Source organism: Sycon ciliatum, chromosome 7 (genome assembly GCF_964019385.1).
Source record: "Sycon ciliatum chromosome 7, ocSycCili1.1, whole genome shotgun sequence".
In the NCBI taxonomy this organism is placed as follows: Eukaryota; Metazoa; Porifera; class Calcarea; order Leucosolenida; family Sycettidae; genus Sycon; species Sycon ciliatum.
This window is the reverse complement of record NC_088649.1, coordinates 23739843-23766731: the sequence shown is the minus strand read 5'-3', so window position 1 is coordinate 23766731 and position 26889 is coordinate 23739843. Positions and strand designations below refer to the sequence as shown.

The 26889-nt window shown below is 48.1% G+C and overlaps 1 protein-coding gene across 1 annotated transcript; it reads right to left on the bottom strand.

The window, feature by feature from the left end:
- On the bottom strand, positions 1 to 25052 carry LOC135821203 (uncharacterized; the record flags this gene model as incomplete). Its single annotated transcript, XM_065334266.1, is given in 14 exon segments — positions 1 to 2704; positions 4566 to 4766; positions 5572 to 5754; positions 8012 to 8188; positions 8423 to 8602; positions 9267 to 9455; positions 10834 to 11025; positions 11324 to 11509; positions 13866 to 14054; positions 15280 to 15468; positions 16680 to 16874; positions 19423 to 19596; positions 20691 to 20879; positions 24861 to 25052. Coding segments are annotated over 14 exon segments (4604 nt in total), but the record flags the coding sequence as incomplete, so codon positions are not given.
- Between the last annotated feature and the right edge of the window lie 1837 nt (positions 25053 to 26889).

The window sequence follows — 26889 nt, the reverse complement described above, 5'->3', positions numbered from 1 at the left end:
TGAAGAAGATGGTGAGGCACATAGTTTCGGAGTTCTTGAGAACTGCGAGACTATGCAGGTGGTGGGGTTGGTTTGCGTGCGACACGCTTTATCCATGCAACAATTTGTGCGAACATGCTCTCTGTGTTTCCAGTGAGCAAGCATGAAGATGTGCGTTCATGCGTAGTGGTGGTGCATGTGCACGAAAAAGAAAGATTCTGAGTGATGATTGCCTATCTACTCTTGAAGAGGATGCGTTGAGAGGAACAAGCTTGACCCCACGCGTGACGTGCTATGCGGTACGTAGGGGATTGAGCACCCTGTTGTGTACAGCACAACCGGCATTCAACGGCCTGGCAACGTCTTGCTGCACACACACCACAAGTTGTAGTCGGGTCATGCATCGGTGAGGAGGCATGGAACGCCGGCCCTCATACACAGCGATGCCCGGATGATAGTCCACTGTGGGAATTATTCCTGGGTCCCAAGGACTGCGACTTCAACCTGTGGCGAGTAGCAAGCCAAGTTGTCCCTGTCTGCCACCCTGGGATTAGCACTTAGGAGCGCATACTGCGGGCCCGATCTAGACCGGATGCCCGAAGCCCGCTCTGTGTAGTGTCCTTCGGTCTCCGTAGCGACGCCCGGGTCCTTGGCAGAGGCGCTGGCATTCGGTCGTCCCCGGCGATCTGTTGTTGGGCTCCGGAACTGGCGACTGGTCTGAGGATAGCCTCGCCATGGGGTGGCTCGCTGCCAAACACTGTTTTCGTAGGTATCGGCGGAGCAGTCTCTGCTTCGGCGTGTTCCGTCTGTCTGCGCCGCTGTGAAGTGCTGCTCTTCCTCGACTTGTTGACATTGGAGTAATCACCGTGCTTTGACGCGCATTGTATCTCGCCCGGAGTCAGCGAAGCAGCAGATGGGCTGCCATCTAGCTGGGACGAGTGCTGTGTGGGAGAGGGCAATCTCGGTGTGGTCATGCCTGCATCGAGCTGAGTGCCCGGGTCATTCTTGACGCGGCGGAACTTGCTGCTCGTCCGCTTCATCGGCTCGGGCATGCCAATGCTAGACGGGTCTGCAGGCGCCTCAGCTTGCCCGTGACTCTTTACGTCTTTAGACCTGTTGTACATGCTGGCTGCCCGTTGAAACGGAATTGGCTCTGCTGCTGCGGCAGGGTCTGCATGGACGCTTGTTTGCTGACGGTCATCACCGTGTACCAGGGAGATTTTGGACTTGGTGATCGGCTGCTCGTAACAGTCCTCGTCCTGTTGCGCTTGGTGCTGCGGTTGAAATTGTTGGTGCTGTTGATGCTGCTGTTGGTGCATGCTGTGGTTGCTGGCGGCATGTGAACGTGCACTGGCTCTCCGCGCCTGGGAGTAACCGTTGGCGCGTACTATTGGTTCCTGTGTGTTGTAGCCACTGGCCGCCGCCGCACTGCCGGGACCCATGCTGTGCATCGAGAGAGTCGTGGACTCCGAGACCTGGCTGCCCCAGGCATTGCCTGCCCCGTGCTGCTGCAGTAGTAGTAGTTGTTGTTGCTGTTGTTGTTGTTGTTGTTGTTGTTGTTGTTGTTGTTGTTGTTGTCGTCGTTGCTGCTGCTGCTGCTGTTGCTGCTGCTGCTGTTGCTGCTGTCCACGACTAGCGTACATTGAGCGCGAGTGTTGGGAGCGTCTCTGCGGACCGTCGCCCGGAGCCGGCAGCATACCGCTGTTGCTGTGCGCCACCTGGCTCAAGTCGTGGAAGCTGCTAATGCGGTCGGCGTGCGGATACTGCATGCTTGATACCGTCCTGGAGTAGCCGGAAGACGAAACTGAGGGGTTGCGTTGCAGCTGCGGTGGCGGATCTTGGTCGACGGCGTCGCTGTACATGCTGTTCATCTCGGAGTCATAACGCAGGTATCTGCCATCCGATACGTTGCTGCCGTTGCTCCTGATACTGGCGTTGCGTGACACCACTGAGTGCTGTCTGCTGCCGCTGCTGCTGCCAACTCTCATGGACTGAGACGAGTGACGGCGTACTTGGTCCGGTGACGAATGCACGCTGTTGTTGCCCGAGCGTGAGATCCGCGCGTCCGGCATCAGGTTGTCCGGGTAATGCTGCTGGTGGTGCTGGTGCTGTTGCTGCTGGTGGTGGTTGAGCGATACGTTATCCTGCTGCGCAAGCCGGTCCAGCGACATCATGCTTCCAAACGTGGCGGCGTCTTGGTAGCTCAGCATGGACTGCGTAAAGCTGTGCGGGCTGCCGGAGCGACTGTTACTGTAGCCCGGCTGCTGACCGTTGTCGCCACCCAGCATCCACTCTCCAGCCATCTCATCCTCCTCGCCATCAAAGTCGTTGATGAAGTCAGTGGCGGTGGACGGTTTCCTGGCGCCTCGCGGCATGTGCCGCGACCAGCTCGCAAGCACGCCCACGTCACCGTCGTCGTCTTTAAGCTTCGGCAGTTCTCCTCCCCTAGTGAGTGCGCTTTCCTCGTAGGCTTTGCCGCCTTGGGCCTGCTGCCCAGGCCAGAATTCGTAGCCCTTGTCGTTATCCATGGTGGTGCGGTCGGCATGCCTCCTGGATTTTTGGCGACGATTGTGTGACGAGTGCTTCTTAGTAATGCCTTTCTTTTCCTTTTTCTTCTGCCAAACCCACATGGAGATGCAGAAGCAGATGAAGAAAGCGATTGAGGCGGCAACGCTTGGCAGAAGGATGTCGAAGCCCTCCCTGGCATTCGTTCCCTGCGTGTCAACTGCGTATATCAGAATATGAGATACGTGTGCGTGCGTGCGTGCGCACACACACACACACACACACACACACACACGCACATACACACACACACGCACGCACGCGCACACACACACACACATGCCCACACACACGAACACGCGTACACGCACACGCGTACATGCACACGCGTACACGCACACGCGTACACACACACACACATACACAATACACCAGCTAGCAAGGGCATAATTATAAGTTAGCAGCCTACATTCCTCGACTACAGTCCATTCAGAAAAAGATGATATCCTCGCTTTTGGCCATAAACGGGTCAAATTTAGAGTTTTCGTCACAATTTTTTTGGCAATCCCCCATGGAAAGCTCTTCCAATTGTGTTTTTGAAGTCTATTTCTCGAAAAAGCAAGACGTAACAAGAATAGGAATTCGGCCAGGTTTTGCCCCCAAAGCACTGAATTGGGTAAAAACCATGAAAATCCAGGTCGTTCACTCCACTTGCATAACAGTACATTTGCGGTTCGAACCCCAGTTGAGGTGCCTTTTTTGGTCCCTTTTTCAAGTTCCGAATCGTGCGGCACTGCACAGTGTACCACAAAATCGCCAAACATGGGAGCTCTCCAGAGCCAGCGCTCATCTTTTTCTGAATGGACTGTAGCTGCAGCGGTGGCTGAAGGTCAACATTAAAACGATTCCCATGCCCCCCCCCTTTTGCGTGGTTCATGGGGGAAGTAGTGCATGATAAGAATGTAGTGAGCATGCAGGCCAGTGAGTTGGGGAGAGCACGGTGCACGTTGCATGCATGTGAGATTAGTACATGTACCACGGACAATGGAGAACATCATGCAGGCTTCTAGCCAAAGGAAGGTAGGGAGCATAGCGCCCTGCTACTCTGATTGAGCCTCCCCCCCCCCCCCCCCGTGAAAAGTGGTGCACCCCCAGGGGCATAGCAGGAGGGCTCCAATTCAAAATGAGATAAATCCCTTTTGTTGAAAGTTCAGGAAGCGCATTTTTCATTTGTTCTTTTTCGGTCTGCACTGCAGCATCAATGACTTTTATCGCGTTTTGCAGAAGAGCGCAAACTTCAGGCATCATTTTGACTGGGATGTATTGCGTTTTGACCCATAAAACCGACAAATTCTTTCATGACAAAAAATGCCAAAGTTCTGGGTTGGTCTTTATCGCGTTTTGAATTGGAGCCCTTCACATAGACTGGTCACACTCCATGTGGTGCCAGAATTACCACTGGATCTTCTGACATCAGGAGATTTGAGCAGACAGCCATGGACTGGTCGCAATACAACCAGTGCCAGTGCTTGTAACAGACCTACTGACGTCAGGGGATTTGAGCTGAGAGGCGTCGACTGGTCGCAATACAACCAGTGGCAGCACTAGCAATAGATCTACTGACGTCAGGGGGTTTGAGCTGACAGGCATCGACTGTTCGCACTCAATGCAGTGCCGGTACTAGCAATAGATCTACTGACGTCAGGGGATTTGAGCAGAAAGCCATGGGCTGGTCGCAATACAACCAGTGCCAGTACTTGTAATAGATCTACTGACAACACTACACTTGAGCAGACAGGCAGTTCAGGCATGTATCACTAGGTATACACTGATTGATGATGTGACATCAGAGCGCAGTGGGGCTGGTTCCCTAAGCTCCCGGCGAAGCATGCACGGGCAAACGGCTCCATGGATTACTACGCATGCATTACGCAAGTCCAACAAGCGTATTATTTGCGCGCACTGTTGTACTTCAGAGCAATCGTGCATCAGTTGCAGGCCCAGGCGTGCACCCGATGCATGCTTGCCTGTATCCACGGCGAACAAACACACCCGCTGCCTAGCAACCGTGCATCACTAACCTTCGCATAATCCCGTTCCGTTCCAGATCCCTGTGCTGTTGCTGTCGTCGGCCACTATGCACAAGTAGTCTGGGGTGTTTTCCAGCTTATATCCTTTGCCACAACTCAGTACGGCTTTGGAATCCAACGACTTGATTGCCGGGTATTCAATCTGACCGCCGACGGTGTTGTTCAGTTCCAAAGCACAGAAGTCGGTGATCACTGCAAACAGCAAGGAGCAAGGGCAGAAAACTCCAAAGTCAAAGTACATGTGCACGCAAGGTGCTATTGTTATTTGAGCAAAATGTGTGTGTGTGTGCGCACGCGCGCGCGTGCGTGCGTGCATGCGTGTGTGTATGTGTGTGTGTGTGTGTGTGTGTGTGTGTGTTTGTGTGTGTGTGTGTGTGTGTGTGTGTGTGTGTGCCCTAGTGGCTATGTTTAACATAGCTGTTCGCTTTCATTGCTTCTGCGATGGGCAGGTCTGAGGTGAGGAGGTGAGGTGAGGCATGTGTGTGTGTGTGTGTGTGTGTGTGTGTGTGTGTGTGTGTGTGTGTGTGTGTGTGTGTGCTTGTGTGTGTGCTTGTGTGTGTGCCCACACTCCATCACCTGGTTGATTGTTTCCTTTTTGTGCGTATCTCTTGTCATCTCTCTTTTCTATACGTCGCACACCAGATGTACTACTATCGCTGTTTTTCTCCTGCTATCTCTCTCTGCTTGCTGGTTTTTTTTTTGTTGCCACTGCCCCTCATCATACCCATGCTTGGGTGGAGGGCGGCGTGACCCGTTAGGGTAGCTGTCAATACAGTACAGTACAGTGTGTGTGTGTATGTGTGTGTGTGTGTGTGTGTGTGTGTGTGTGTGTGTGTGTGTGTGTGTGTGTGTGTGTGTGTGTGTGTGTGTGTGTGTGTGTGGGTGCGTGTGTGTATGTGTGTGCGTGTCTTTAAGGTTGTTTGTGCATGTATTCACACCTGCATTATGGATCTGGTCACCGTGTATATCTACGTTGCAACCCACTGCACATACTTACGCTGACAACCCTGGCTTCCGGACCAGTTCCCGCTTGTTTTGTTGCCGGGATGGCATTCGAACGGTCCGGTGTTGTTGTAACCAAGCTCACATGAAAGTGCTACCGTGGATCCTAACCGTCGTTTGCCAGTGTAGCGAGCACTTCCAGCGTCGGTGTTGATCAGCGGGCAATAGTTATCAATAACTGCATTGGAAGCAAGCGACAAAAAGTAGCATGGTGCACTGAGGAGAAGGTGAGAAAAGCAGGGTTAGAACAGTTTTCGAAAAATAGCAGGTAAGGTTAGTTCTATTGCAGTGAGTCACAGTGGTTCTCTAGTTATGCAATCTGATCTAAAAGGCACGATCCCCCAGCTCCCCTAATCTGATCTAAAAGGCACGATCCCCCTGCTCCCCTAATCTGATCAAAAAGGCACGATCCCCCAGCTCCCCTAATCTGATATAAAAGGCACGATCCCCCTGCTCCCCTAATCTGATCAAAAAGGCACGATCCCCCAGCTCCCCTAATCTGATCTAAAAGGCACAATCCCCCCGCTCCCCAAATCTGATCAAAAAGGCACAATCCCCCAGCTCTCCTAATCTGATCTAAAAGGCACAACCGCCCAGCTCCCCTAATCTGATCTAAAAGGCACAATCCCCCAGCTCCCCTAATCTGATCTAAAAGGCACAATCCCCCAGCTCCCCTAATCTGATCAAAAAGGCACAATCCCCCAGCTCTCCTAATCTGATCTAAAAGGCACAATCCCCCCGCTCCCCAAATCTGATCTGAAAGACACAATCCCCCAGCTCTCCTAATCTGATCTAAAAGGCACAACCTCCCAGCTCCCCTAATCTGATCTAAAAGGCACAATCCCCCAGCTCCCCTAATCTGATCTAAAAGGCACAATCCCCCAGCTCCCCTAATCTGATCAAAAAGGCACAATCCCCCAGCTCTCCTAATCTGATCTAAAAGGCACAATCCCCTCGCTCCCCAAATCTGAACTAAAAGACACAATCCTCCAGCTCTCCTAATCTGATCTAAAAGGCACAACCTCCCAGCTCCCCTAATCTGATCTAAAAGGCACAATCCCCCAGCTCCCCTAATCTGATCTAAAAGGCACAATCCCCCAGCTCCCCTAATCTGATCAAAAAAGGTACAATCCCCCAGCTCTCCTAATCTGATCTAAAAGGCACAATCCCCCCGCTCCCCAAATCTGATCTAAAAGACACAATCCCCCCGCTCCCCAAATCTGATCTAAAAGACACAATCCCCCAGCTCTCTTAATCTGATCTAAAAGGCACAACCTCCCAGCTCCCCTAATCTGATCTAAAAGGCACAATTCCCCAGCTCCCCTAATCTGATCTAAAAGGCACAATCCCCCAGCTCCCCTAATCTGATCAAATCACTCCAATGACAAAATGGACATACTCGGAAGGACATATTGGATCGCTTGTAATTGTCGTATTTTGTGCACTATTGCTGTGCATTTCACGAGTGTGATATTTATTTTGAGATGCAAGTACGATTCTAGTTGGGTAGCCTGTTTGGAGAAGTAACGTTTCTCCGCGCTCTCCTACGGGAGAGCGAACAGTTTTTATCAAATGGAGTGAAGGAGGGAACGGAGCGAGGGATGAGAGCGCACGGACGGCCAGTGTTGACCCCACCCCTAACACCGGCTCCAGTATTGACCTCTCCCCCCCCCCCCCCCACCCGCTAAACCTCTTATTTCATTTCACTTTCACATTCTAATTTGGACTATAGCCCGTGTGTACTTGTGAATTCAAATACAGAACTACATGTACATACATCAAGGACCAACATGTTACATGTGATCCGCAGTTTGCGTTCAACACTAACATTTTGGTCCTTTCTTATAAATTTAATCGTTGCCTCTCCATGCAAGTCTTACATACATCCAGCACTATGTACGTATCAGACTCAGCGGAGGGCGTTCAGGTTGGTTGCAACTCATGAAACTCCGAGTTACAACCAACCTGAACGTCCTCCGCTGAGTCTGCTATGTACTACAGTCCATTCATTGGAAACTGGCACCCTAACTTTTTGGTGTCTCCCACACATAATTGTAGATCCCGTGAAAACAACAGTGCATCCTACATTGTGTGACCCATGCAATTACTCCTTGCCGTTTGTTTGAGGCCAGAAAAGTCCAAGAACAGGGAAATAGAAATTCAGCCAGGTTTTATAAAATCAGGACACGTATTCCATGGCAAAATGTATGGAGAAGCAGATCCATAACCCAGATTTTTGAGATTTAAAGTGGGTTTTTGATCCTGTATTCCGCCCAAATCCGACTTTCAAAAGCCAGAGGGACTGTTTCTGATGAATGGACTTGTAAGCTCTGTCTCTGACATTGAGCACTCTCTGCAGCTCGGGGATCAACGGATTTGTACAGTAATATGTATGCGACATTACTCTGGCCACCAGTTGGCTAATCAGGACTTACGTGTACAGATGCCGATACTGTCCCACGCTCCCTCGTTACCACAGTAGAATGTATCGCCGGCAATTGCCTCGTAGCCGGGCTTGCAGATCAGAGTGGCGACCGCTCCGAACTCCCGGTTGTCCGTGTACACGTAACGACCCTCGACTCTGGGCATCTCGGAGCAGAAACCGGGAATGGCTGTGAACACGAGAGGCAAACCGACGAGAACGCAAGTATGAGGTCTGCGGTGAACTTGTCACAAGTCACCTGATGGTTGAATTTAGCACGAAGCTCCGTGTTGCGACATACCTATATGTTTGGGTGACTTGAAATGGGAAAAGTCTGCGGAAACAATTCACTGCCACCAGACACACACACAAGAAATAGAACCAGACATGCAGACGGGAGAGACAATATCCATGCACATCTTACCTCTGCAGGCTGCCCTGCCGGACAGGTGTGAATGTGTTGTGTTGTAGACGTCACACGTGTGAACGGTGCCGTTCACGGCTTCGTGACCGGGCTGACAGGTGAGCCGCGTCTTCGTGCCCTGGGGCGTTCTCGGAACATACGCCAGTACACCATTGGGCACGTCGCCCGCTGGGCAGAAAGCTGGGAGCAACAGAGCAGATGTAACATGTTGGACATGTTGGACTATGATTCATCTGTATCTGCACTCCGTAATATGCTTGTATTGCCCATGCACACATTTTGACGTGCTGGATTTTTCTTGACTCTCCGTTGTCTCCCCGGTCCACATGGAGAATGGTTGGTATGCATTTGAACCGAGCGTTTTCTGTTTTGAGTTTGTGCGTGGGGGATGAGTGAAGAAGTTTTATTGTTGTAACCCTTTGGCAAAGGTTACACATGGTGGCAGAGGTGGGATTTGAACCCACGCCTCCGGAGAGGCTGCAGCAGAAATCAGGAAACTTAAGCCGAGCCCAATGTGTTACAGACTAGAGGGCAAAAGGGCAAAAGAATTTCAGTAATCCAATGAAGTGACTACATTCGGTTAGCGGCTAAATCGTGAGGTGCCGGATCCGGTCCGGGTTGGTCGGGCCATGGCCGGACCAACTGTTTAGCCTGCAACACATGTTCACCGCTGAGGAGATCAGGTGCACTCAACGTCTACACACTGTGCATAAGGCTTATGGGCCTACAGAACCATGATGTATGTCATAAATGGAGCGGTGCAGATTTGAAGACCCGTGCACTAACTAACTAACCAAGCCACCCCTCTGCAATTCAAAGCCGGCTACACCTTGCCAACGCTTACCCCTGCAGGACAGGTCCTCACTCCATCGCCCGGCGTCCGCACTCCCCGCCAGGCACTTCATCTTCGAAGCGCCGGCAGCAACGTAACCGTGGAAACAGGTGAGCGATGCCACGGAGTCAATCTCATGGAGACCGTCGTACGAGATGCTGCCAAAGGTAATATTGACGGCGTGGCAGTAGCGTGGGCGTCCTGGGAGATGAGAATGAAAACACCAACAACAAAGTGATCAGCTCCTGGGAACACAAGTTGCAAAATTTTCATTTCAAATATTTAAAAGATAGAAAAATTCTTTTCAGTACTCAAGGATGTGTTTCTCAAGTATAATAAGAACAAAGAGTATGATCCGCTTTTGACACACAAACAATGTTGAAAGTTGGAACAAATAGCTGCCCGGAAATTAATTCTTTTTTTTCCGCACCAACTCTGTAACAAATGAAACCTAACTGAATATACCAGATATGCAGAAAGTCGAAAAAGGAAAGTTTCCGCGTAAACTGCAATTTCCACCTCCATTCGACACTGTGTTTGACGATGTACTCAGTAGTCAAAGTTGAGACGCAGTGACTTCGGTGCTTGTCGTGGAAGGAGGTGTTCTGTCTGCACAGTGTGGCATGAGTTATATTTCTTTTTTTGGCAGCAGGCAGATGGAATTATCTTCCAGCTGTATGTCGACAGGCCCAGTCTCTTGCACTGTTCATCAATATGGTTCAACTTCCCACCTTGGGTTACCAGTAATAAGGCAGTAGCCTGTTGGGACTCCCGTAGAAAGAAAGAAAAACACTACTATTAATACTACAGTGAGACCTCGCTTATCCGGTCCTCGTTTATCCGGATCCCTCGCCATCCGGAAGAAAATCATTGGTTACCAATTTACAGCATATGCCATGCTTACATACAGTATGTGTGTTCGATTATCCGGTTCCCTCGCCTATCCAGATATTTTTGTGGAAAACGGATGTGTGCGGTTATGCGAGGTCTGACTGTGCCTACTAGTGCTAGGTGGCTGCTCCTAACGATGGAGGCCGCACTCCCTGCCGACTGGCTGACGCTTGACTGACTAATGTACTACTGGAGCACATCACAGGAATGCCACAGTGGACCATTCGCTTGGCATAACACAAAAAAGCACCACTCCCTGCTCCTACCCAATTGGCCACCACATCAGTAGTTCCAGACTTAAAGACACAGCATTTTTCTCGAAGAGGTCACACTTAGGAAGTGAACAAACATCAGGTACATCGCGAGCAGAATATTCGAAACTATTCCGCTAACATACGTTTAACCTATCTCATCCGGTGCAATAAGGCAACATGTAAATGAACAAGAACAATGAATTAACCAGCATAGAATTGCGATAGAGCACAGAGCACTGCAATGAAGAAAACTACTAGAAAAGCAGAAATCAGATTCTCACTCTAACTTTTCCGCTAACATACGTTTATCCTACCGCATCTGGTGTAACGAGGCGAAATGCAAATGGACAAGAACAAAGCTTTAACCAGCATAGAGTTGCGATAGAGCACTGCAATGAGGACAACTACTAGAAAAGTAGAACGCAGATTCTTACTGGAGCATTTCAGTGAGTTGGTCCATATGCCGTGTGTTTCTCTCAGTGGCTTGCACGTGGCCGTATGCGGTGCAGTTCCAATCTCGTAGCCATGGTTACACACTGGTGTGGCAGTGCTGCCGGCCGTTCGCGATCCGTTGTACGCAACTTTCCCGTTTTCCACGAACATTTGTGGACAATAGTCGCTCAAAGCTGCGGAGTAAAGACCGCACAAGGAGAAGCATGGCTAAAGCAGTGTAGAACATTAACACGAATATTGACTACCAGAAACTGCTATAGACAAGACCACATACATGTATCTGAACTACCCCGCTCACGTGCGCGTGCACGCGCGTGCACACCCACACCCACCCCCCACCCCCACACCCATCGAACCCGCAACCTCTCGATTGGAAATCGACTGAACATACCACTGCACCATATGGGACACACACACACACACACACACACACACACACACACACACACACAGACTGTGCACGTCTCTAACCTTTGCAGACAGGAGACTCCCACGCTCCCACGCCCGTTGACTTCGTTGCACATGCCAGGTTACTTTTCAGTGCTTCGTAACCAGGGTTACAGAGCAGTGTTGCCAAGGAACCAAGTGACCGGGGTCCTCGATACGTCAGGTAGCCATTAGCGATGTTTGAAAGAAGTGGACAGTATTGTTCGTTAGCTGTGGGGAAGCAGAATTGAAACAAAAACTATACGTCAGAAAACGTGTACCATGCGGCAAAACGGCTTCGATGAGCACACATTCATGCTGCGCAATGCCAGGAGCGGACACTTCGCAAAAGTTTGCACTATGGACATGATAGACCTGGAATTTTCTTTATTTATTTTTCCATGGTGCACGTCTCTATGCGAGAAAGCATAGCATAGTGTTGTAAACTATTTTTCCACTTCTGATTGCATGCAGAAAATCCTGTGAAAGGAATTATACGTCCTGGGGCTGATCTTTGATACAAAAATGGCTACTAAATGTGTAAGCACCGCCATACCATATAGTATCACAGCCTGGGGATTAGTTTCGGCAAGAGTGAATAAGCTTCGAAGAGTGTGTACCTCTGCATATTGGGTCTCCCACGGCGAAAACTCACATCACATGTGTGAGGTACGCTTCGTACTACGTACAAAAGAAGAATAGTGTGTGCGCAATCCGAATATCTGCCAGGATCATGCCGGAAGAGTTTCATACGAGTTTCTGTCTGTTTTTATTACTCAGCTGCTCACTAGAAACGGGCTGGAAACGTACAACTGGAACACTACGCCACGTGATGTGAGTTTTCGCACGCATGCATGCACAGACACAGACACAGACACAGACACACACAGACACACACACACACACACAGACACACAGACACACAGACACACACAGACACACACAGACACATACACAGACACACGCACACACACACATGCAGACACACACACAGACACACACACACATGCAGACACACACACAGACACACAGACACACGCACACACACGCACACACATACACACACACACACACACACACACACACCTTGACCTTTGACGACCATCGCCAGAGGCGATGATAGCAATGCTACGACAGAAGCCATAGCAACTTGTGCTGGGATTGCACCATTCAACAGCTTGCAAGGCTGAATAATTGACTGTCACTATTCAGCCTGGTCTACACCATACAGCTATTTTGAAGTGACTTTTTCTGGCCAGTGAATCCCTATTTTTGGTCTTTTCATTTTTTACACCCACACACCCACACACCCACACCCACACCCACACACACACTGTACTGTACTGCACTGTACTTGTTGCTCACTGCCAAAACTCGTCACGTGAGTAACTCCGGGAGAGGGGAGAGAGACTCAAAAGGAATCTTGGAAAGATGACTCAATTGGTTATTGAACCGCCCAACGGCTGACACGCCCTGAAATCCCCAAAACTCTGGGTGGACTTAAAAATGATCCCACTTATGGGCTCACCACACCTCAGTAAGTGGGCGAGGACAAGGTGCAGAAAAAGGATTGACGGCATCAGAGTATCCGTCCTGGGATCCAACTGCAGTTACCCCTGCCCCCAGTGAAGGTAATATTTGTTACTAGTGTGGTTGGCTAAATCAGAGTGGATCTGATAAAAGCTTCACTAGCACCATTGATTACACAAGAGTTAATCTAGCCAGAAGCAGTCCATGGTTAACAGGTATGTATACTTCAAATAGAAAGTATATGAGCCCTGGAACCAACAAAGGTGGCAGGTACAACATTACACCTTCAAGCAGTTGAGCCTGTTGGCAACAGACCCAACACAATCAGGCATAAGTGTACCTACCAACCGAACTAGCTGGCACACACACACACAAACACACACACACACACACACTCACACACACACACACACACACACACACACACACACACACACACACACACACACACACACACACACTTGTACTTGTACTTGTTGCACACTGCCAAAACTGGTCACGTGGGTCTCCCCGGGAGAGGGGAGAGAGACTCAAAAGGAATCTTGGAAAGATGACTCAATTGGCTATTGAACCGCCCAACGGCCGACACCCCCTGAAATCCCCAAAACTCTGGGTGGACTTGAAAATGATCCCACTTATGGGCTCACCACACCTCAGTAAGTGGGTGAGGACAAGGTGCAGAAAAAGGATTGACGGCATCAGGGTATCCGTCCTGGGATCCAACTGCAGTTACCCCTGCCCCCAGTGAAGGTAATACGTGCTACTAGTGTGGGTGACTAAATCAGAGTGGATCTGATATTAGCTTCACTAGCACCATTGATTACACAAGAGTTAATCTAGCCAGAAGCAGTCCATGGTTAACAGGTATGTATACTTCAAATAGAAAGTATATGAGCCCTGGAACCAACAAAGGTGGCAGGTACTACATTACACCTTCAAGTAGCCGAGACCGTTGGCAACAGACCCAACACAATCAGGCATAAGTGTACCCACCAACCGAACTAGCTGGCACACACACACACACACACACACACACACACACACACACGCTGCTTACCTGTACACAGCGGTGTTGCACTCCAGAAGCCGGACTCGCTGAGGCCAGCTTGACACGTGAACGTCTCTCCATTCCTGGCCACGTGTCCTTCGTGGCACGTTAACTTAGCCGTGTCGCCCATCTTACGCAATGCACTGTAGACGACGGTGCCATAATTCGTATGCTGCTGGAGACAGTAGTTACGTTTCACTGCACACGGAATCGAAATGAGAAGACGAGAAGGATGCCATGCGTATTAAAATGCACCAGCAAGAACTGACATATTTCCAAAACGGAATCTCTATATTGGGCTCCGGTGATCGTGTAGTTCAGGAGTTCAACATAACAGTTGTGCTCTCGAAGAAATGTGTGTTGCTCCGTACGTGGGAGCTCGTGCTTTTCCTGTCGACTGGAATTCTAACGTGTCAGTGTCGCCGAAGTCGCTACAACCTCTTCCTCGAGTCTAAGCACGAAAACTTGCTTGTAGGGGAAACCCCTGTTTCCGGCCACAGTTCTTTTGACTGTGCGCTGAGTGCCCTGCCCTAGCATAGGGTAAAGGTTGCTATGCGCAGCGAGGAACGCGCATATGACGGAATTTAAGAATATAGTACAAAAGAGAATACAGAACTGAGAATATGCCTTAGACACAATCAATTGCTTTTAAAACGAAACGCGGACAAGAACACAAGCAGCGCCATCGTTAGGGTCCCTGGTTCGAGTCCTGGTGGAACAAGTCAATTTCTACTTCTCTACCCTTTTCACCTTCCTCCAACTTACGACCCCATTGCATCCCTGGTTAGTGCTCTCCCCCCCCCCCCCTGCATTGAGTAAGGCAATGCTTAGTGCATCCACAGAGGCACTTCCTCTTTAACCTTCTACAGTGCTCAAATGACCGTGATGGGTCGAGCGCAGCACACAAAAAGCCCTACTTTCCTTTGTGCACCTCTTGTGTGCTTACTGCGTCCAGGCGTACCCCGGAATGAGACCGGCAAACAAGAATCACACCTACTGTAGAAGCAGAAACTTGCCAGTCATGACTTGCTGTGCATTTCTATTATAACGAACTTCGGCTATAAAGAACTAATTCTCCTGGACAATGGCGTTGGTTATGTCAGGAGTCGGCAATAGTTATAATCAAGAAATCGTAAAATACCGAGGCAGGCGTATGATTTCCCAGGATTTACTGTACTGTAAAAGCAGAAATTTTCGGTGATGTAGTATTTTCAGTACTCTCCAAAATCGGCGGTTCGGTGGAGGGAAATTTTCGGTAAACCCGTTTTCCAGGTAAGTGTACTAGTACTATACCGACATTTTCGGTGCGTTTTATTTTCGGTAAAAATTTCGGCACCGAATTTACCGAAAATAGAACACCATCGAAAATTTCTGCCTTTACAGTATGCACAGCGGCTGTATTAGGCTCGCAATCACAACTCACGTTCGCATCGAATAGCAGTGTTGTTCCACTTTCCCTGCCCGGCATCTTGCTGCATACATCTGAGTACATCACCGCCAGACGTTGCATAGCCCAGACTGCAATTGACTCGAATGTCCACGTCAAGTTCACGTGCCGTGGAGGTCAGATGAGATTTGGCAATGGTCAGTCTCGGGCAATACTCCGGGATTTCTACATGGCATGCGGAGAGCGTGCACAACACACATACACACACACACACGCACGCGTGCGCACAAACACGCATGTACACACATGCGCACATGCACATACACCCACACCCAAACACACACATTCGTGCACCCACCCATCCACAAAACACATAATACACATACACATACGTGCATGAACACATGCGCACCCGCAAACATACGCATACACCCACACATACACACAAACTTGACAAACTCCAGAGATGGAACACAAAAAGGTGGTGTACTTACACGCAACGGATACGCGAACGTCGGTGAGACACACATAAAGTTCATGCAATGAACCCACGTTTCCAATTTTGTGTTTAGTCACACGGATTCAAAACTTATGAACTTTTGAAAGTGGGCATAGAAAACCACAGTCTTCTTGGTCCATTTTCACCACAACAACATACAAGCATCTGATGTGAGCATGATGGCTCGACAATGACACCCCCTCCATACACACACCTGGCCTGGTGTACAGCTGCCAAATGCTTGGCCATGCCGCCCCCGAGACAGGGGAGATTAGAAGAGAGAGTTCGAGAGAAGTCAGCACTGCCACTAGGAAGCCACTACGCCACGATGCCGTCCACGATTGCAATTGTGTCGCCAAAAGCCAGGAGCAGATTGAAAACAGCGATCAAAGGTAGCGCAGTGCAGGTTGCAACACGGATGGCGGGTGATTGGTATGCGCTGGGGTGTGGGCGGTGATGCCAGGGCGGGAGTCGTGCACTTGTGCACAGCAAGTCCACCGGCACTTTGAAACCACCGAAGGCAGGCAATGCCATGCCATGCCAAACACATACACACACACACACACACACACACACACACACACACACACACACACACACACACACACAGATACACAAACAGACGAACACAAACAGACGAACACACGCACACACACAGATACACAAACAGACACACAGACAGACACACACACACACGCACACACACACCATTGGACCATTGGACACACACACACACACACACACACAGATACACACACACACAGACGGACAGACAGACACACACACACACATATACACAAACAGACACACAGACAGACACAGACAGACACACACTGACACACACAGACACACACAAGTACCCCCCCCCCCCCCCACACACACACAATCATATGAAAATGAACACCACCACTCCTCACCCCATAGTGCCACAACTTACTGTCACACCGTGCTGTCACGTTCCATCGTCCAGTACCAGGTCTGGAGGTGACACAGCCCAAAAACTCAGTCCCAGCGGCAGGTTTGTAGCCGTGGTTACAGGAGATCTTCGCTGCTGCACCCTTACGCCGATTGGAGTTATATGTGATTTGGCCATTGGTGACGCTTCCATATTCGGCACAGTAATTGACATCAACTGAGAAAGCAAAGACAACAATCATCATGCTCACAATGACATTGGTGATTCTTCCAACCCAACAAATGTTTTGATAAAAAGGATTTAAGGCCTCTAATTTGAATACTCAATACTCATTTGGTGAAATTTGAAGCGATTCATTTCATGAAAACCAAATGACAATGGTGATGATGACAATGTCGTAATACAGGTAGACTCCCTCTAATTCGAATACGGTATAATTCGAACATTCCGCGTAATTCGAACTTTTTCGTCGTACCGATCTTCTGCAAGTCACTTCAAGTCAAAATCGAATGCATAATTCGAAGTACGAAAAGTGCGCTGGTTGGATAATTCGAACCAAGTCTTCGTACAGAAGAGCTGTTTACAGTACATTGGCTGTGTCCTTTGAACGCTTATTTCGAAGTGAGATTGAGTTGCTATCCTTGTAATTCGAAGTTCATTCTTTTCTCCTTCTCTAGCCAAGAGTAGCTCAAAAATCGATCGATGGTCCGCTGCAGGATCGACTATAGCGTTCAAGAAACCCACCTTCTCTCGAAATTTGATTCGGGCCCGTGCGAGCCAAATTGCAAAGGTTTGATTGAAGACGACTTCTTCCTGGTGGCTGACTCTCTTCGCTGATCTCGATGGCCTTTCTTGCCGCGCCAGCTCGTGCGCGGAGATGTTGGCGCACAACAACACTATTGTTGTAAATATTGTCTATGCCTATGCTCCACTTCCGTTCTTCAGAACGACGTGCTGGTGTCCGACGGCCTTTCATGACGCGGATTAGGTAGCGCAGTTCTTTTCCGTTGAAATTGTTTCAGGAAAGCTGCAGTGACTGACAACTTCTTCACTAGAAAATGAAGATAATGTCAAATGATTGTGTCGATCCAGTGTTTTGGTGATCCGTTGTACATGACCGGTACGACCACCTATGTTTCGTTGATGCAAATAAAAATGTGCAAAAAATATTCAGCATGCGATTTCAAGCATGTTGACATACATATCAGTGCATGGGGCTGCATTTGGATAATTAGAAGTTCCGGATAATTCGAAGTTAGGGCCTGGCAATTTGAGGTTCGAATTAAAGGAGTCTACCTGTACAGTCAAATCCCTACAGTGTATCCCAACCGTGTAACCATGGTAACGTGACTAAGTCGTCAGGCGAAATAGCAGGTCATAGTACATTTGAGACCAGCGGGAAGAAGATGACGACGTCCACTAATTTAGTATCTGTGCACACGAATATGCGGTGTGTGTGTGTGTGACACTGTGTGTCAGCTATGACATCAAACCCTGCCTAGTTCCATGCCTAGCATGTAGGTCAGAACCATCCTGCAAAGTTCGAATGATGTAGGTTGAACGGTACTTTTTGAAATTCTCTTCATAGTATATCTTCCACCATTGAAATTTCGAATTTTTTTGCTGAGAGTGGTGGCTTGCAACATCGATATGGCTTGTTCCAGGCATGCTTTGGAGCCAAACCCTTTTGAACTAGTGGCGGGGATCTGCCCTGCAACTGCTACAACAAAAAATGGTACGATCTGAGAAAGCGTGTGACCCCGAATCTCGTTTGAATATTGAGTATTTCAATCCCTTTCAGATGAAGATGGAGTTCTTTTTGGAGATGGACGTCGCGGCAAAGGACATGGTTTCCGACTTCTGGCGTCTGGTGAAGCCAGGGATCATTTGTCAAGTCAGGTCGGCAGCCTAACCGTCGGTAAGCTTGTGTTTGGATCCCGTTCTGCTCGATGTGGTAGATCACGAACAATTTGATATCGCACAGATTGAAGTCTGCATCATGCGTATAGTATTATAATTATATTCATAAAATCACAAAGTGTCTCTGTGTGGCCGTCCTATGCCACGAGAAACTCCAATCAGGCTCTTATGTCCTCTGCCTTCTTGATTGAATGTCCAATTTGTTTGAACAACGAACACAACAATCTAGGACGGCTTTGCAATGAAAACTGCAGCTATACTGGAGCTGAAAAAAAGAAGAAGAAACGTGCTCAGGATGAGACGCGAGTACACGCGTACTCTCCCAGCAGGTTCTGTGGATGTCGCTCATAGATGCGTAATTTCGCGTGACGGTGCACAAAAAGTATCATCGAATGTGGCCACTGGCGAGTGGAACCAACATGGCTGGCATCATGTGACCCATAAATGCAGGGGTAGACTGGAGTTGGAACAAACATGGCTGCTCCATATGGTCACGAGACACACGTGAAACCACTCCATAAGCTGCAAAATTTTCATTCTAGTGTTAGAATCCTAAGCTCTTCAGGTCATAATTTTTAATAAGAACTCATGACAACCGTATTTCTTCGAGATCTTAAATAACAAAAGCCTGAATTAGAATCCTCGTTTACACTGAGCATATAACTATGGAGAAAACCTGTGCAGCACGGACCGGGCCATTGTCCTCGGGCCCCTGAATGGAAGAAAACCATGCCGACATTGCGAAGAGCGCATGTTAGCACAGCGGGATGACATTAAAATGCTACTAGGCCCGGCTGAGTGAATGACAGATAATGGCATTAGACATGCAGTTTGTTCGCCCTACCTTGGCAGACGGGAGTGCCGCTCCAGGTGCGATTGCTGGAGCACTCGAAGACGGTCGCAGAGGTTGGAAGAAATGCATCATCACACTTCAAGTGTGCGGTGGATCTCAACGATCGTCCCTGATGATGAATGGATCCATGGTTGACTTGCATAGTCGGACAATAGTCGGAAATCACTGCACGGGACAGTGGTCATGGAAACGGACAGAAGATTGCGTACGCATGGGTGTACAGTTATACACATGAACACGTGCACAGACATGCACACATACAACTACCGTAATTTCCAGAGCATAAGCCGCATTTGAACACTGAAACTTCACCCCAAAAACTGGAGCGGCTTACACTCCGATGATCAAATCGTGATAAAATTAATAGGGTAGATGTCTGTATTTCGTGGCAAAAAAATGGAAGCTTCACCCGGACAATTGGCCGATCGGCTTGAAATTTCTACCATAGTGTATGTAAAGAAGTTCCAAATGCCTCATGAAACTCATTTCACTTATGCGCAGGTTGGTTGCGTTTTACATTTACATGTACATGTACGTAGTGCGCAAGGGGCTTTAGCCAGAAACCAAATCCTGTACCGTATTTTTCGGAGTATAGTGCGCACCTTTGTATAACGCGCACCCCCAATCTTCATTGGGGGTGCGCACTTCAATCTTCATTGAAGTACATGCATTTCATATTCGGAGCATAGTCCGCACCTGCGATTTAGGGCCTAAAATAGCACATCTAAAGTGCGCACTATACTCCGGAAAATACGGTATATAGGATTAGCTGGTCCAGTGCGGCTTATACACCTGAACATACGCTATGCAAACACACATGCATGCACACATACACACACATGCATACACACATGTACGCACGCACACACGCACACACGAACACACACGCACACACGAACACACATGCACACGCGCACGCACACACGTACACGCACACATCCACACTCACATGCACACACACACGCATGCACGCACACGCACACGCACACACACACACACACACACACACACACACACACACACATGCTCACACACACACACACACACACACACATGCACCCACCCACACACACATGCACACACACAAACGCACGCACGCACACGCACACAAACACACACACACACACACACACACGCGCGATTGCACGCACATGCACATACACACATAAACACAAACACACATAAACACAAACACACATAAACACGCAAGCTCACGCACATACTTTATGTACACGCCAGAACACAATACGCATGCTTACAATTGCACCGGGCCGACCCGGTCCATATGCCTTCAGAAAGGGTCCCCTTCAAGCATTGATACTGTGGCTTTGAAGATGGTTCATAACCGGCATAGCATTGGAGCGTTTCAGATCCGTTCATAACACCATTGTTTTTATAAGTTATGGAACCGGTTGAAAACTGTAACCGTCTGCAATAGTTCTGTTTAACTACATATAACAAATGGGTAGGAGGCAGAGTAAGCACACAAAGAATAACTTTTTTCATAATTTGTTTTACTATTAACACAGCCCTACTGGAAAACGGGTGGAGAACAAAAAGAAACGAGTAAAAGGACAAGACATAGGGGATGTAGGGACGACGTGCCGATGTGCTGGGAGCAACTGAACCGACCGGAGGTCTCGGCGTCAGCGTTGCAACTAGGCATCAAAAAAATGGGATTTGCTTCCAGAATAGGAAGTTTCAAATGAAGGCAGGCATAGCGGGATGGTCTAACACCATGATTGAGAAACAGAGGGGCAGCAGGATCAAATCCACCTGCACTGTGACCCACCGATCATTGGGAACCTGTGGTCTAACAGTTAGCACGAGGGAGCATATGCGGATGGAGCAAATTGGAATTGTTTTCTTCAGGTTTTTTACCACTTTGGGGGACGATCTGATCCACTCCTCTGCCACCACTTCAGGAGCCACACCCGCACCTTGATCCTTGAGGGCGGTGGTGTTCCTACGAATGCAAGAACGCTCAGTCCAACCGAGTCTCGAACTTTGAGCTCTGTCAATTTAAAACGGAGTGAGTGTATGCAGGGAATGGCAGATGAGCTACTAAACAACCAGCATACCATGTCTGTGCTTGAAGACGTGCAAAGGGCGTCGGAATGAACTGACCACTCACACCTGTGGCTCTGCAGCTCCATCGCCCTGGAATCATTCCCACATGTGTAAAGCCTAGAAAGATAGTAAAATGGACTCGGATGGAGAGCCAAGGATAAATTTATAGAAAAGAAAAGAAAAAGGACCGTCGGTCAGTGTCGTGCAATGTTATCGCATGAGCTGGTTGTTTAGTAACTGGTGGTGTTGGTGGATATTACTGTAAAAGCTATAATAATTATTAGGGCTGAAACGATCGTGGATTTTCACCTATCGATTACTCTTGAGCTTAACGATCGATTTATCGAGTATAATCGTTAGCAGAGAGTGTCAGAATTTTGTGCAAACATTGCTCTGTTTCCGAAATCTAAGCCATCATAATACCGCAAATTTGCATTAGTGACAGGGTAGCTCAGAAACATGGTAGTTATAAAGTCAATTTAACCTCAGAATGTGCACCATGCACCTGGCAACTGCATACTCACAGTGGAAACTGATTCAAAACTTCACAAAAACGAGGGTTTCAGTACTTTTTGGACTCAAAATTCCTAACGAGTAATCTATAACGTAACGATTACTTGATTGATAAGGAATTATCGATCGATTACCGAGTAATTGGTATAATCGTTTCAGCCCTAATAATTATATATAACGAAGTACTAACTCTAATGAGTTAACGAGGAGAAATCTGTCGTTAAAACGTTACACAGAAATCGAAACAGAATACTGAGCTGAGAATGAGTGAGAATCGTTACCTTTGGTACACGTTAACTGGTCAGTTTTGGGAAATCGTTATATATGCGCCTCGTAAGGATAATGGCCTTTACATAGGGCTGAAACGATCATTCAATAACTCTGAACGATCAACCAATATCATTAGCGATCGATTTATTGGTTTTATCGATTCTTGTTGGCTCTACCCGTGTACCTCGAATACTAGTTTAGGAAGAAATTCCATGATTCCTTTGCTACTTCGAAGTACGCTAGAGATTTGTGGCACTGCACTGTTGACATCGGAATCTTGTCATCACCCTGTGGCAACTGCTCTTATCTCCGACCTCTCCCAGAAATGAACCGAAAAGACAAATTCATCTCTCCCGATCTCTTTGAAAGTTACAAATCAATTTTACTGCGCTTGAAAGTACATGATTGTACTCGTATTCACTATCGGATGGAGTGCAAGGAAAAGAACACTGATATGCATGCATTATAAATCGTTAACACTTGTTTTGAACACTAACGGTTATCCATTGCACTCTTAACGATCGATATGCTAGTTATCGGTATAATTGTTTCAGCTCTACTTTTACAGTATAGGTATTATCTCTAATATAAGTACGGTCCTTTATTTTTTCAATGCACCTCCACCCCGTGCTATTAATGGAGACGTTCCTTAATTGGAAACTGTTCCTTTTGTTAGGTACCTCCTCCCGTACCTTTTCTAGCTGGCCTGCATGCACTTGCGTACTCACCTTTTGTCTCCTTTTGTTCCGTTGGCCTGGGTAGCTACTTGCGCGCCCATATTTGCCATAGCTACCCAGGCCCTTTATCTTGCCGTTTAGACTTGCTCTCTTTTCTCACTCGTCAATAATCACCATGTAGTCGTTTCGTTCGTCTTGGTCTCTTGTCCCGTCTCTAGTAAATGTCGTTCCACCAACCTACCTGTTCCCGTTGTAATGTCTGGATAATGTGTCGTCAGTCGTCCTTTTTCGTATTCAACATTGGCGCCCGATTATTGATCGACCCACGACCCTGAGATCATCCCATGCCCAGCCGTCCTCAACCACCATTCGTCTCGTCTATGTCAACCTCGTCTCGTCCATGTCAGTCTCGTCTCTCCTACGCCAACCTCGTCTCGTCTCTATCAACCTCGTCTCTCCTACGCCAACCTCGTCTCGTCTCGTTCAAGCCATGCAGGTCAGCTACCTTTCTCTCTTTCTTTTTTTGTATTCGTTCCTTCTTCGTCAAATTTATTTTCGTGAATTTTTGTAGTGTGTGTGCGCGCGGGTGTCCTTCATTAATATTAGGGGTCCGATCATGGTGAGCCACGCTCTCTTATTTATGTCATATATTAAAGTGTAACTAGGCTCTATTAGCCGTGCAAAATACTAGTCATCAGAATACAATTCAAGTCCCTCGTCGAACTCCAATAGTTATTTTTTGTGCCATGTTTTGAAGGGGCGTTTGGGCCCGTTATTATTGGCAATGTACACACTATAGTATAAGTAGTACAGGAACGTTGACGGTTGTAATGATCTGTAGTGCATTTTTTAGTACACACTTTTGTGAAGCCCGTGTGTTGTGTGTGTGTGTTTTCTCCTTCAGTCATTTTTCAAATCTTTTTCTCTCTTTTTTTTCTCTCTCCGCGAGGACGCGGGATTTTTTTCATGGAGGGGTGGTATGTTAGGTACCTCCTCCCGAACCTTTTCTAGCTGGCCTGCATGCACTTTAATACTCGCCTTTTGTCTCCTTTTGTTCCGTTGGCCTGGGTAGCTACCTGCGCGCCCATATTTGCCATAGCTACCCAGGTCCTTTATCTTGCCGTTCAGACTTGCTCTCTTTTCTCACTCGTCAATAATCACCACGTAGTCGTTTCGTTCGTCTTGGTCTCTTGTCCCGTCTCTAATAAATGTCGTTTCACCAACCTACCTGTTCCCGTTGTAATGTCTGGATAATGTATCGTCAGTCGTCCTTTCTCGTATTCAACACTTTATTACTTCAACCTCATTTCAGAGGCATGTTGCCATGCCAAATTCATGTATGACACACACATTTCAGGGTTTTTTCGCCGGTACAGATAATGAATTTACACAGTGTGCTTATAATGGAGACTGAGCACTTTATTTTTGAATGCCTCCCCAAGGTGTTCTATTATTGGAGACGTGCTATTATAGGAGACTGCTTATATTAGAGATAATACGGTATATCGTAACTTGTAGTTCCTCGGTCTTTTTTCTTTTCTATAAAAAAGTAAAGTTCGCACATCCACATTTCCTATGGCGATACAATTGTGTTATGAAACACAAGCAGCTTAGGAAGGTTTGATTGTGCCAAACAACCAATGCCTGGCATGGGGTGAATCTAGGTGTGTTCATGTTACCCTCCCTCCGAGTAGTGAGTACCCAGTTGACCGTGGGTGTCGGTGCAATTCATGGAACGTAAGGTGGTCCACTCATGCATCACCCAAATGTGTTGGCGCAGTATTGGCGACATGACTAGCAAACGCCCCCTCCTCATCTATATTAGCACTAATTCATCATTAGCACTGATGTGCAGAGAATGGATTTAACGAGTTTTGCATTCCACCTCTTGGTACGTACCTACGCAATCCGCCACTCCACTCCACTTTCCCTGCGTGTCGGTGTCTGCCACGCATCGCAAGTTTATACTGCCCACCTTGAGAGTATGGCCGGCATCGCAGGTTACCGTGGCGATATCGTTCACGCTGCGACTCAGTTGATACCTGGTCCGGCCTCCGACCACCTGCACCGTTGGACAGTAATTGTCAAAGGCTGTGCAGAGAAAAGAGTGAAACAACACCACCAGCAACATTCTTTATCTCACATCCATCAGACGTACATACTGCCTTTTTCTTTTTCTTTTTTACTATGTTCACATAACCAGCTCGAAAAAAATAAGGAAAGACAATGGTACAGAGACTAGGACAAACGTGACAACTAATGAGCAGGCTATATTCTCATATGCGAGCAATGCTCTCACACCATTGTCACACACTTCTCTTGACAGGCTAGAACTACTCCAGCGGAAAGCCGTCAGAAAACCTTTGCCCTTTACACACACACACACTTAGAACACTCCCACCTTTTGCAACACCTCAAATGGCCAACATTATTTTCACGTTTTAAAGTTAAACATATTCTCAGATGGAGAGCCAAGGATTAATTAAAATAAACAAAAGAGAAAGGACCAGTGGACAGTATAGCGTAACTTGTAGTTCCTTGGTCCTTTCTCTTTTGTATGCACATATACTCTTTGCACATTCTCTGCGCCACAATTATGCCCCACCACATATACTTTCGCTGCATGCTGCTAGCAGCGTGCAACACTCGTATAATTTACGCCGCTCTCGTACTTGGCACTTGCCAACTCCGAGGACTGATTGCTGTCTCCATCCTCCCCTGTACAAGGCCCTTCATTACTTTAATTGCTTGCCCACCCAGCTTTGTGGAATCTTTTCTCGTACTCTCTTCAAATCCCAGATATCCCTCATGTTCCACAACTCTGTATGCTCGTGTAGCGACCAACCCTGCCCATACACTCAAGAGTAGTCATTAATCCCTAGACCCTGCCCACCCAATTCTTCCTCACTCTTTCTCCTCTCTCACACTATTATCTCTTAGTGGCCACTGGCCATCGTGAAAATAAAGATTTGCAACACGTCCGGACATAAAGGCAGATGCATTGCATGCAGCGTTGTCCATACTGCATATATTGAAGAAAGATGCAAAAGAAAGATGTGCATGCTCATGTGTATGTACCATGTATCAGATCCAGACACCAGGGACACACGTCCCCCCCCCCCCCCCCACACACACGCACACATGAAGACAGAGAGAGAGAGAGAGAGAGAGAGAGAGAGAGAGAGAGAGAGAGAGAGAGAGAGAGAGAGAGAGAGAGAGAGAGAGAGAGAGAGAGAGAGAGAGAGAGAGAAATAGAGAGAGAGAGAGAGAGAGAGAGAGAGAGAGAGAGAGAGAGAGAGAGAGAGAGAGAGAGAGAGAGAGAGAGAGAGAGAGAGAGAGAGAGAGAGAGAGAGAGAGAGAGAGAGAGAGAGAGAGAAAGAGAGAGAGAGAGAGAGAGAGAGAGAGAGAGAGAGAGAGAGAGAGAGAGAGAGAGAGAGAGAGATAGAGGGAGAGGGAGAGGGAGAGGGAGAGGGAGAGGGAGAGAGAGACATCCAAATCCAGACACCAGGGACACCCCCCCCCCCCCCACACACACACACACGCACACAGAGACAGAGAGAGAGAGACAGAGAGAGAGAGAGAGAGAGAGAGAGAGAGAGAGAGAGAGAAAGAGAGAGAGAAGAGAGAGAGAGAGAGAGAGAGAGAGAGAGAGAGAGAGAGAGAGAGAGAGAGAGAGAGAGAGAGAGAGAGAGAGAGAGAGAGAGAGAGAGAGAGAGAGAGAGAGAGAGAGAGAGAGAGAGAGAGAGAGAGAGAGAGAGAGAGAGAGAGAGAGAGAGAGAGAGAGAGAGAGAGAGAGAGAGAGAGAGAGAGAGCGAGATAGAGGGAGAGGGAGAGGAGAGGGAGAGGAGAGGGAGAGGGGAGAGGGAGAGGGAGAGGGAGGGAGAGGAGAGCGAGAGAGAAAGAAAGAAGAGAGATGAGAGAGAGACAG